General features: G+C 44.4%; 1 protein-coding gene and 1 non-coding gene across 2 annotated transcripts; both read right to left on the bottom strand.

Moving 5' to 3' along the window:
* Positions 1-2270: 2270 nt before the first annotated feature.
* slc30a2 (solute carrier family 30 member 2) lies at positions 2271-11772 on the bottom strand. Its single transcript, XM_068753708.1, has 8 exons — positions 11690-11772; positions 7047-7258; positions 6566-6712; positions 5977-6130; positions 4735-4930; positions 3598-3703; positions 2647-2781; positions 2271-2416 (listed from the first exon to the last, which is right to left on the bottom strand). The coding sequence occupies exons 1-8, from the start codon at positions 11770-11772 to the stop codon at positions 2271-2273; spliced, it is 1179 nt and encodes a 392-aa protein (XP_068609809.1).
* trnag-ucc (transfer RNA glycine (anticodon UCC)) lies at positions 8292-8363 on the bottom strand. Its single transcript has one exon. It is a non-coding gene; the product is annotated as a tRNA-Gly (tRNA).
* Positions 11773-12589: the final 817 nt, after the last annotated feature.

Here is a 12589-nt window from a genome sequence, read left to right as displayed (position 1 = left end):
ACGGGAGGAAAGTGTGTTAGACAATGAAGTGTGTGTGACGCTGTCCCCCGTAGGCTCGAGTCCTGAGAGACGCTGAACAATGTGACGTCTTCTGATGTAAAACAGACGCGAATGAATGAATGAATGAAGGACAGAATCAATTCTGGATGATATTTGATGTACCGGTAATGTGTCTAAAAATCGTGTGGGGAAAATATGACTGGTGCACATCTGTCTGTCTGGTTGAGCCATTACCCCCCCCCCCCCCCAACACACACACCAAGTGTTGTTGAACTCAGTTGTGTATTTTTTTTATTATTATTATTATTAGGGGGGAATGCTGAAAAATGTCTTTGTAAGTGGAGAAGCTTTCTGGTTCGGCCCTTTTTTCAGCATCTGTTCAGACTTTTTGTTATTAATCTTCAAAAAATCATTCACTAATTTTGTATGTTCTGCTTAATCTGGACCTGAGAATTTATCCTCAGTAGCTCCAAAATGATCGACAAAATATATCACTGATCCAAATGTAATGATTTTTTTATTTGACTTCTTGTCTTTCACAAATGGATTAAATATATTTGAATGACTGAATGCACATTATCTCAGTTACATATTGTCTCTGCTACTGGATTGTGACCGGGATAGCGACGTTGCTCAGACACCCCTACAATCAGACTATTCGGCTGGTGACCTGCATGGTCAACCCTAACCCAACCCTAACCCAACCCTAACCCAACCTTAACCCAACCCTAACCCAACCTTAACCCTAACTCAGATTAGCCCAGACACTCCTTTGGCTTATGAAGTGTTGATAAAAAGGTGAAAACAACTATAAACTGTCTGAACAGAGAGGAGACCTCATTGTGACCAGATACATATTTCCCCACTGATAATATATTTTTGTTCTGATCCAATAGAAATTGTGCAGATTTCAGATCTTTTTCAATATTCACAAAATTGAAAAAAATAAAAACTATCTTGCAATGTTCGAGAAAATGAAAAAGTGATCCAGAATGTGTGGCTTTGCTGTAAGCCCATTCCGTGGCCCAACATCCACCTCTACGTAAGAGTTGATGCAAATCTGCTGAGAGTTTTTAGATATCTTGGGGACAGTCGAGGAAACTTGGACACTCGTAACGTTGAGTGGACAGCAGGTTAATGGCATTTAGCTGTGGACTTAGCCTCTAATAGGTGGGACAGAGTTGGTGTTAGAACAGACATCAAATTCCTCCATGTGCCCTTGACAGATTATGACATCAGGTGTTCAGTGCTGAAGACTATCATTCTCTGGTGACTCATTGTTAAGATTGTGCGTGAGTAGCATACCCAGCAAAGTTACGGGAGGCAGACAGTAACAGCTCCAATTCACTGACGTAACAATATTTGGAAATATATCCGGCAGTTTTCCTCAACTTACACCAAATACTAAAAGTTAGGCAGTGTTATCAACTAGCGGCTCCCAATCGGTACCCAGTTCTGGTTTACCACCATCAGTCGACCTCTCGGTATCTATTCTGGCTTTGCATCCTTGCCGTATTTGTTAGCACACCACACAGTCCTACGTTTACTTTCTTGCTTCAAAGGGGTGCCGAGCACAGACCCCTGCTGCTCCCCATGGACGTGATCATTAAAGTAAAGTCTGACATGGCACACATGGAGAACACATTCAGGTCCTGATGTATTCACCAGTGACCGGGTTTGAACTACTGTATGTTAGCTGTGCGTTCTCCAGCCTAGCGAGCTTGCTGCACACATTTCCCCTTCGTATTCTTTCCTTCTTGGTGAGTGTAGTGATGTCACAAACCGACTGGAATGTGATCTTGGGTTTAGTGTCGGGTTCGGCGACTGGGCTCAGAATCTCAGATAACAAGAAGAGAAGTGAGAGCGAAGAGGTTTCAAGGCTTTGCTGCAAGACAGGCAGAATTTGGAAAAACGGATTTCGTTTCGATAGATTCATTTATAGGAACTCCACCAGTCTGCTACCTCAGCCCGATTCTTCCTGTGAGACTGTCCTAGGATTTCCGTTTCCGCGTACCCTTTAAGATTGGAGTTCAATGCAATGGTGCAATGCTTAGATGTCCGTCTTAGCGTGGAGCTCCATTGGCTTTCATGCATGATTTCCTTATTCGATTTCTGTGACTTGATGCATAACTCAATCAAAAAACTGTGTCGACTCCTTCAGCAGAAGCTGCATTGGGAGTGCAGCTTTCAATGGTTCCAGGTCGCCCAGAGGGAATGAAGATGTGCCCGAGTTCCTGCCTGGTGATCCGCTGGCTCCGGCGGTGCCGGCATCAGTCACTGGGATCCTTGCACTGGGAGCAGTGGCTCATGTCCTCAGAGTAGAGCTCTACCTGGATGGTGATGCTGTGGAAACCAAACTTGGCGTTGAGCAGGTCCGTCGCCTCGTGCAGGACAGACTGAGCATCGGCACCGTCCTCTGATAAAGCGAGAAGACAGAGGACCAACGCGGTGAGCCTGTTTCACTGCTGCAGTTTTCATCAGGAGTTGAATTCTATTTACAAACAGTGTTCTCCCTTTCCTTTTAAAAAAAAACAATCCTTGAATGCACATTTTGACTTTGACTCTGGTATCAAATATAAAGCTCTCCTGCAGTTTAAGGTAAATGTCTCAGCCCGTTGGACGCCGTCTGTCAGTGGGTGAACTCACCTATGGCCAGGTGAACAGAGACCAGCGCCTGGCCCAGAGTCAGAGCCCACAGGTTCAGACAGTGCATCGACTTGACAGCCTTGACAGACAGCAGCACCTCCTTCACCGAGTGAAACTCTATTCCTTTAGGAGACCCTGAAAAACAGCCGACCACAAATAGTTCAGTGACACAGAGCAGCGGTCCTGTGTGTCTTCTGTTTATGCGTCAGCTAGCCGCTAGTCGCTAACCGCTATCCACACTGTTTCATATTATTTAAATAATCGTTTTGAAAAATATCGGGCTCCAGATGAGGATCTGGATCGGCACCAAAATCGAATCCTTTCTGTTGCGTCTAAATCCTGTCAAAGACGGCGCCGTTGCTACGACTCAGACGGTTCTCTTGAGGAAGCCCAATGATGTCCAAAGAGAATTTTAAAACGTCCCAAAAAACACCGCGTCCCCAGGATGTGACCAGCCGCTCTTACTTTTGTTCTGCATCAGCTTAAAAGCTGGAACGGTAATGTCTGTGTAATGTGATTTGCCGTGAAGCCCGACCATCTCCAAATGTCTGTAGAGATCCAACCCAAAGACAGACAGACCGTGAGCGCCCAGAGCATCAGTGTGGACCTCGTCCCAGACGGCGTGACCCAAAGCACAGGTAAGACAGGTAACCATGAACACTCCTTCACCTCATGGGACATCCTAAATGATGAGGTCAGCATTTTGGTCTATCGTTCTGAGTCGAGATGAGATCATCAGTGAACTGTAACCAGACACGTGAAAATAATCCACGTGTGTTAAATCAATCAAAGAAGAAGAAGAAACCTTAAGTCTGAACACAGTTTAAGGAATAACCGAACAATTAATCCTTTTATTGTTATAAAATGAGGACATAATGGCCTTTCATATGCCGATGCTCAGCTTCACTGCAACGTCATAATGTTCCTCGACTCTGTGTGAAGGTTCAGTACCTTCCATCAGAATCCTGAAGACATCGCGTAGGATTGTGATGGTGGTGCAGAGGACGAAGACGGAGAACAGGAAGGTACAGATGGGATCTGCCACTTTATACTCGGGCTGAAAGAGAGGGACGACTTAGAGACATCAGATGGTGTTCACAGCCACGCTTCAGTGAGCGCCTCAGGCCGACCTCGTGCACGAAGAAGGACCAGAACAGAGTAGGACATGTTAAAGTAGGACATGTTAACGTAGGACATGTTAACGTAGGACATGTTAAAGTAGGACATGTTAACGTAGGACATGTTAACGTAGGACATGTTAACGTAGGACATGTTAAAGTAGGACATGTTAACGTAGGACATGTTAACGTAGGACATGTTAAAGTAGGACATGTTAAAGTAGGACATGTTAACGTAGGACATGTTAAAGTAGGACATGTTAACGTAGGACATGTTAACGTAGGACATGTTAACGTAGGACATGTTAAAGTAGGACATGTTAACGTAGGACATGTTAAAGTAGGACATGTTAACGTAGGACATGTTAAAGTAGGACATGTTAACGTAGGACATGTTAACGTAGGACATGTTAACGTAGGACATGTTAAAGTAGGACATGTTAACGTAGGACATGTTAACGTAGGACATGTTAAAGTAGGACATGTTAACGTAGGACATGTTAAAGTAGGACATGTTAAAGTAGGACATGTTAAAGTAGGACATGTTAACGTAGGACATGTTAACGTAGGACATGTTAAAGTAGGACATGTTAACGTAGGACATGTTAACGTAGGACATGTTAAAGTAGGACATGTTAACGTAGGACATGTTAAAGTAGGACATGTTAACGTAGGACATGTTAACGTAGGACATGTTAAAGTAGGACATGTTAACGTAGGACATGTTAACGTAGGACATGTTAAAGTAGGACATGTTAAAGTAGGACATGTTAACGTAGGACATGTTAAAGTAGGACATGTTAACGTAGGACATGTTAACGTAGGACATGTTAAAGTAGGACATGTTATTTGTATTTTGGCATTTTAACCTACAATGACTAATCCAGTAAAATACAGAGACAGCTTTGCTGTCTTCTGATTTCGGCCTCCACCCGCTCCCACCCTAACATGAATGTGACCATTGTCTGACCCGACAGTAGATGACGGCAGCGGCCACCATGACGCCGACGCTCTGCAGCAGGTCTCCCACGACGTGGATGAAGGCGGCGCGGACACTCGTGTTGCCGTGGCCGTGAGCGGTGGGACTCTGCCCGCCCTCGTCAATGTGCTGATAGCCGCTGCCGTGGCCGTGGAAGGTGGTGGAATGATGGAGGATGTAGACCATGCTGCAGAAGAAGAGAGGGACTTTAACCTGAACAGCAGCGGAGGCTGGCTTCTCATGCCACCGACCTTCATATTTATTATTTATTTATATTTAGTATGTACTAAAAAAGTCACCTCACTGGTTACCATGGTAGCGTGCAGCTGGGCGCATATGAATTTAGTTTTGTTTTCATTTACAGAAGCGTTTCTAACAGAACAGAAATGAGGGACGCTGTCCTGCAGCATCTGTTTGAGACAGAAATGAGGGACGCTGTCCTGCAGCATCTGTTTGAGACAGAAGAGAGGGACGCTGTCCTGCAGCATCTGTTTGAGACAGAAGAGAGGGACGCTGTCCTGCAGCATCTGTTTGAGACAGAAGAGAGGGACGCTGTCCTGCAGCATCTGTTTGAGACAGAAGAGAGGGACGCTGTCCTGCAGCATCTGTTTGAGACAGAAAAGAGGGACACTGTCCTGCAGCATCTGTTTGAGACAGAAATGAGGGACGCTGTCCTGCAGCATCTGTTTGAGACAGAAATGAGGGACGCTGTCCTGCAGCATCTGTTTGAGACAGAAGAGAGGGACGCTGTCCTGCAGAATCTGTTTGAGACAGAAATAAGGGACGCTGTCCTGCAGCATCTGTTTGAGACAGACAAGAGGGACGCTGTCCTGCAGCATCTGTTTGCTATTTGGACCAAAGACTGTCAGATATTTCATATAAGTGTTTTGGAACTGCGTTAACTTCTGGAAAAAGGGTAGAATATGTGACCTTTAACGATAGTCAGTGAGTAAAGCTGTTTAAAAGTTGATCCACTTCTAGTATTGATTCAGCAGTTTGATGTCTGATGCCGTATCAATAATGCCGATGCACCACAACAGGGATTTCCTCTAGTTTTATTCCGGAATAAAGTGGTTTGCTGTGTATAATTTCCAAAGTAACCCGTTGAGCCCAGTGCGAGTACGACGTTCGTGTAGAACTTTTAGTAGCAGAATCGCGAGCTGCTTGATTTGTCTCGTTATAATAGCAACATAAGGTAGCATATTAGCACCCATTACGCCGGGAACCACTCACATGATATTCACGATGACGGCACACCCGGAGGTGACTAACATCACATGGCCATCGATCTCATAGTCGTTACGCACGATCCTCTCGACGGCTAAATAGACCAGAGCCCCGGTGACGATCCAAATGGAAATGACTGAGATGAACGCCCCGAGGATCTCTGCAGAGACAGCGGAAGCAGGAACTTGAATCACTCTGTCATAGTCATACCATTTATCATACTTACTCTGCAAAAGGACGTGTCTCTCTAAATATTCCAGCGGGACTTGAAGTTAAATAACAGAATAAATAGGCCACAACTCAACAACAAATACCAAGATCTGTGGGCACATGAAGACGACAGACACTCAGAACAGACGCCCAGACACATGCAGCTCAGGCGTAATGGCGGACCAACTCCCTCTGGCTTGGAGTGCAGCCTCGTGTCACCAGGAAATGTCCACATTGTGCACCCTCTGCCTAGAAATGGTCTGTGCCAGAGTCAAAATGAAACCCGGCGTCACCACATCTATATCCAGCCATCATTCAAACATCCACTCTTCTTCCTTTTCTCCTCTCTCACGCTATCCATCCATCAGGTCCATCGTGTCCTGACCTGATCTGTGCCAACCAAAGTTCATGGTCTTGGTGGGCGGTCTGGCGGAGATCCACAGGGAGAACAGGCTCACCATCATACTGCCAAAATCCGTCAGAAGGTGGGCGGCGTCGGTCATGATGGCCAAGCTGTGGGCCAGGTAGCCTCCTGGAGGAAACCGGAACGCCGTTTTAAGAAACGTTAGAGGCCAGTCATGAGATGCTCTATTAAACGGGCTGTTTAGAACGGTGGCCTGGAGAAGGATTCTTCAAAAGAATAAGTAAAGGCACGACTAAAAGTTACTCAAATATCTTGACCATCTGGCTGAAATACAGCTTTTAAAAACCAGTCAGTACTTCATATAAATATATATAATATTTGAGTGGCTGAGATTTGCATCACATCCACAATAAAGGCCTCGCGACCATTTCCAGTTCTAATTAGCACCATCTCGGCCCTCCTTTCTCTTCCCTTCTTGAGGATTGAGCCTCTGGAACTTTACCTATGACTTCACCAATCATGAAGACGAGGCAGACTGCTGAAGCGATGTAGAGTTTCTTCATTGCCATCAGTTTGTCCACGCTGTGGTCACACACCAGGGCTCTGGCACCGTGGCAGTGGGTCCCAACGGGTCGTTTCAGCTCAATGGCATCGGCCATGCCGCCGTTTTTAAAAGCAAAGTTGGGGTATTCCTCTTTGGAATCCGGAAAGGAGCTGCGGGGAAACAGACGCTGTGCATTAAGAGATGCTCCACAGTTTTCAGTCACACCATTTAAAGGCCCCGTGTGTGGGATCAGAAATGTTCTGTGCCTGTTGATAAAGGTACCAACAAAGAACACAACCGGCCGCACAGAAATGGACGCCGCCACGTCAGTGTGGGACTGTCTTTTAACAACAGTCAGTCAACACCTGCCATTGAGTGACTGCTGAACGAAGGGTTAAAGCTTAATGTCTGATGTCTGACGCTCTACCTGTCCCTCTTTCTGTCTCAGTCTGCGTGTCCTTCTGTCCGTGGTGCTGCAGAACCTGGACCTGTGGCCCTCAACCCTGATGTCCCTATCGCTAGCATTAGCATTTATAGCTTTATATATGTCTTTGACTCTCCTCCTACCTTTCCTTGTCCGTCCCCCCCCCCCCCCCCCCTCTGTCAATGGCTGCGTTTACATGGACATTTAATCGGATTAAAAGCCTGTCTTTCTACTGCTCCCTCTCCCTCTCAACCCCAGACAGATGGCCTTAGTGTCTTAGGTTCTGTCCAAGGTTTCTGCCTGTTAAAAGGAAGTGTTTCCTTGCTTCCGTCTCCAAAGTGCTTGCTCTTGTGGGTCAGGTTGGGTTCTGTCTTTCCCTGCTACTCCTGTAAAGTGCCTTGAGATGACTTCCTGTTATGATCTGGCGCTCTAGAAATAAATCTGAACTGAATTGACCAGCTGGAACACATTTTTGGTTCATTTTGTTCTTCTTTGCCGTTTAGCACTGCAGGAGCATTTTTAAATCTCCGGTCGGACACGTACTGCATTAACAAATGCGACCCCCCTATCCTCTCCTGCTGCCTATCAGCACTGTCCTTTCACACACATGATCTTTATTGGCTTTATTGATCCCAGGAGGGGGAATTCTTCTCGTTGACTCATCCCTGGGGAGCAGCGGACAGCCCTGAAGAGACCCAGGGGGCAAGTTGGGGTGAAGTATCTTGCTCAAGGGTACATCAAGAGAGAAGAACGGGGGAGGCTGAACTTCAAACAAAAGCTGCGTCAGCTGGGAATTGAACCCAGATCAACTGCTTGGAAGGCAGCTATGCTAACCATTGCACCACCAACGCCTTTGGGCCGCACCCAACCCTGAACTTATCAGATTGGCAGACACGGCCCTGCAGGAGGAGGACGGAGTCGCCGAATAACTAAGCCTTCAGAGAACTGTACGGTTTGGGAGAGCTACATTAGAACAAATCATGATCAAGAAAGAACAATAAAAAAAACACACACCCCAAATCAAATATTTTTACTGCATATTTATCTGTTTTCCACTAAAGACATTAAATGTTTTCCCCATTTTTAAAAACTTATTTTTAACGTTGCCTCGTGGTTATGGGGATTGCTAAACAGGCTAATGCTCAGACTGGTAAATACTCATGTGGGTATTTATCATGTATGCTCATTTGTGCTTTAATCCTGAGAATAAAACGAAACGCTGACGCCTCCGTTTTCCTGTCACACACCGACACGCCGAGGTAACCGTCGAGAGGAAGAGCTGCGATGATGTGAGTAATGAGGTAGAACGACACGAATTCAGGCTGGCTGGAGATAACGCACACACACGCACACACACACACACTCTCAATGGCACTCACTTCACTTCAGAGAGTGTTTCATTACTAGCCTTTATCATGTGTGCGCACACACTCACACACACATCTATCAGGATGTCCACTCTGAAAGGAGGCGGCCAAGTGGAAAATGGATTCTGTTCAATTATACCACTGGGACAAAACAGAATACACCCCCAACACGCACACACACATGCACACACACAAACACACACACATTCTATAGCATGTGCTCTGAAGCCCGAGGGCTGCTGTTCAAATGAGATCATGTTGTTATTATGAAGATAAAAATGGCTACTCTCAGAAAAACATAAAGTACACACAGGTGATACAAGCAATGGTGAAGAAGCACAGAAACACAATTATCACAGCCAGACGTCAAGTTTAACAAACAATAAAAGGTGACTCTTTTGCTGGCCTTTAGTTTAGCCTGGTTTACACAGACAGTCGGTGTCTAATCCTACAGTTTCCAGGGTCAAGGAATTAGTCACAGAATTGAATGTCATAAATGTCAATAAATATGGACAAACTCTTTATTAACAAAAATGCTTTAAAATGCATGTTAATGCAGGAAAGGAGCTGTCCGCTGAAATATAACCACGGTGACGTTAATCCCAGGTTCTAATCCCAGGCTGCTGCATCGGAGCGCGGCGTCGGTGAACGCCTCATAGTTCTATCTGAGGGCAGTGAACTTTAACAGTACAGATACAGTAGAAATACCAGAAAACCTTCAGCAACTTGTACGTATATATTTCTTTGACATATTAATGGACACATTTATTTTAAAAATTCAGCCCTTATAATTGCATCTATTTTGAAAGTATGACTAATCCTTTGGGTGTTTACTAAAGGCGACTCGAGTCCAGCAGCCCTACAGACCCGACCGCGTTCATGTTTCATTTAACTGGGGTTATCTACATTTGGGTATTTTCTGTTTTTCATTTAAATTCTAGCTTTATTTAAATCAACATAATTTCTGATTGGTATTTTTTTATAAAATTTGTTCTTCTGTCACATCATTTTTAACATTTATTTTGCAAATGATTATAACATGTATTCACGAATGTTAATAGATCATTTGGATCTCCTCATGTCTTCTTAAATGTGCTACGTTTTGTTTTTATTGTTGTAAACTGACTTCATAAAAATATGAATGTAGAAGAATGACAAGCACAACATGGAAAGTCCATCTTATATGTACAAAAACAACAACATTATTATTATTAATATTAAAGCTGCAAAATGTACATAAGATAATGAACTAAATTACCAATATGTGCTTTACTGTGGTTGTAGTTCCCTTTGCAGCAACATTAGTAATTAATGCGTTACTGATGAAGTACTCATCCGTGTATTTTCAATGACCTCTTATCCTTTGCAGTTTGGGACTAATTGTAGTCCAGTTATATCATCGGTGAATATTATGAACTAGGCTAACCTGCATAATGAGTACTTCTACTTTTGCTGCTTGAAGATGATACTAGTATTTAAACGGGTACTAGCCTTTAAGGCCTCGAGCTGAGGATACACACCGTGTTTGATTAGTACTTCCACATTTACAACCTAAAAACAAATATAATGGTGTTTCTCTCTGGTTTTTATTTCACTGTGATTCACGTCAAATAGAAAAATCAAGTCTCGTTAGTTTTCCTGCAACACTGACTTTAAACCAACTTCTTGCCAGCTGGAGAAAAATGCTGAAGGTGACAAAGCCGCACACGCACACGCAACACAAACACGCGCGCGCACACACACCGACACCCCCGCGCTGCAAATGCTGCATGAAACGTGGTGCCATGTCTCTCCCGCAATCCCACGCACGAGCACGCGTGCACGCCGAAGTGGACCCTCGTGATCTGCTCGGATCATTTTCATCTGGATGAGCGGCAGCTTTTATTCTGAGATCATTTAAAGTTCGTGTTTCACTAATGATTCCGCTCCAGATTGCAGCGCGTTGCATTTCCGTCAGATCGAACCTTTGTTTGTTTCGTTTGTTTAATCGGTGATTGATCGGCTCTGATGGGTGAAAGGCAGCAAAGCGCGGATATCAGCTGGTTGATCCGGTTCGAGGAGAGGACACTTTCCAGTGATCCGGATTCGGGCCTTCTCCGCATCTACACCGTGAATCTTAGTAAACGTTTGAAGACTGATTTCTGCGGCGCCTGTTTTAACGATGAACAGACAAATCTGGAAATAAAAATATCGGATTACTTTTTCAGAGGATATTTTACGACAAAGTCATGCTTGAAGATATAAATATGATTATGTTGTCATTATTATTATTATTATATTATTGCATATTGATTAGAATAAATCAACATTAGAAAGGCTTTTTGGTTTTTACAGCTGCTGCCCCAAAGCGCTCCTCTTTGATGCTCATATTAAACTTCTGATTTGATCAATATGTTGTTTTCTGAATGTCTTTCGCTCCGGATGAGTTTTTCTGTCGTCCTTTCGCCTCGGTGATCTCCGTGTCTTTCCGGCCCGTGCACGCGTCCTGAGCGCGCAGGGGCCGCGTCGCGCCTCGCTCGTGACAGATGAGGAGTTTCTAGCCCGTCTCGGTGAACTGGCCCCCCCGGAGCCGTTTGTCACAGGCTGACCAGAAACAGGCCACGCGTGGAAATGAATCAGTTCATTCACATAAAACAGCCCGCAAGAGCGGCCGCCTGCTCGGTTTTATAGGCCACTTTTCCCAAACTTGGCCTGATCAAATATTTTTAAAATACATTTTTGTATGTCAGATTTAAGACACAGGTAACGTAAACTCGCATTCCCACGTGCACGCGTGTTTTCCATTCATCTGCAGACGAACATTTTCTCACCTTTGCAGTTTCAGGGAATACATTTTTGCATTCTTCTCGTGCATCAGTTGAGATTTCTCAGAATTCGGAGCGTTATTATCCATTTATTCCAGCTGGAGTGCGTTTCTTTTGATTGCAGGGAAATCGAAGATGCTATTTTCTTCCTTGGATGATGCTGCAGGAGTTGCTCTGAGGATCGACCGGTCCCGGTTCCCTGACTCGTCCAGCCGGTTCCGTGGGCGCTGATATTTCAGATTAATGGTGTAAATCCGTTCATTTCGATGCTGCGACGCAGGAGGAGGAAACCACGAACAGAGAGAACGCACACTCCGACTGCAGCTGCTGCGAGACGCGCAGGACAGTTAACACGCAGGACCTCCAGTGGACGAGTCGGAATGGGACGTCACAATAATCATTTAAATAAATTGCTAAAGTCAACTACTTAAAAATGCATTTGATTTATTTTTGCACTGTTTATGGTCACGTTTAGTTACGAGTCAGCTGCACCGCAGAAATCCACTTGGAGGGCCTTTAATTTAGAACATTTCTTACAGCCCACATCAGCATATTTTACCTGACTGCATGCAAGCAGAGTTATGCCTCCACAAAACGTTTCACAGTCGGTCTTAAAAGACATGCAAAAAAATGCACCTTTATCTGTGTTTAAAACAAGATCATATTCCAGTTTAGAAAGAAAAATCGGCTAAAAGTAAGAAATAATTCATTGGCTTGGTTTTAGAGAATATTCTTTATGTACGTAGTTTAAGTAATTGACCCAAACACTTTCATGGTCACCTAAAAATGTCTTTAAAAAGCATCAGATATGTGCTGCCCACAGGAATATGAAGAAACAATAGTCATTAAATCTATACAATATTTATAGGTTCTATGAATGTACATAATTGTATATTTCACGAAGTA

Source organism: Brachionichthys hirsutus, chromosome 20 (assembly GCF_040956055.1).
Source record: "Brachionichthys hirsutus isolate HB-005 chromosome 20, CSIRO-AGI_Bhir_v1, whole genome shotgun sequence".
NCBI lineage: Eukaryota > Metazoa > Chordata > Actinopteri > Lophiiformes > Brachionichthyidae > Brachionichthys > Brachionichthys hirsutus.
Note: the sequence above shows the minus strand (reverse complement) of the source record. Positions and strands in the feature narration are given on the sequence as shown.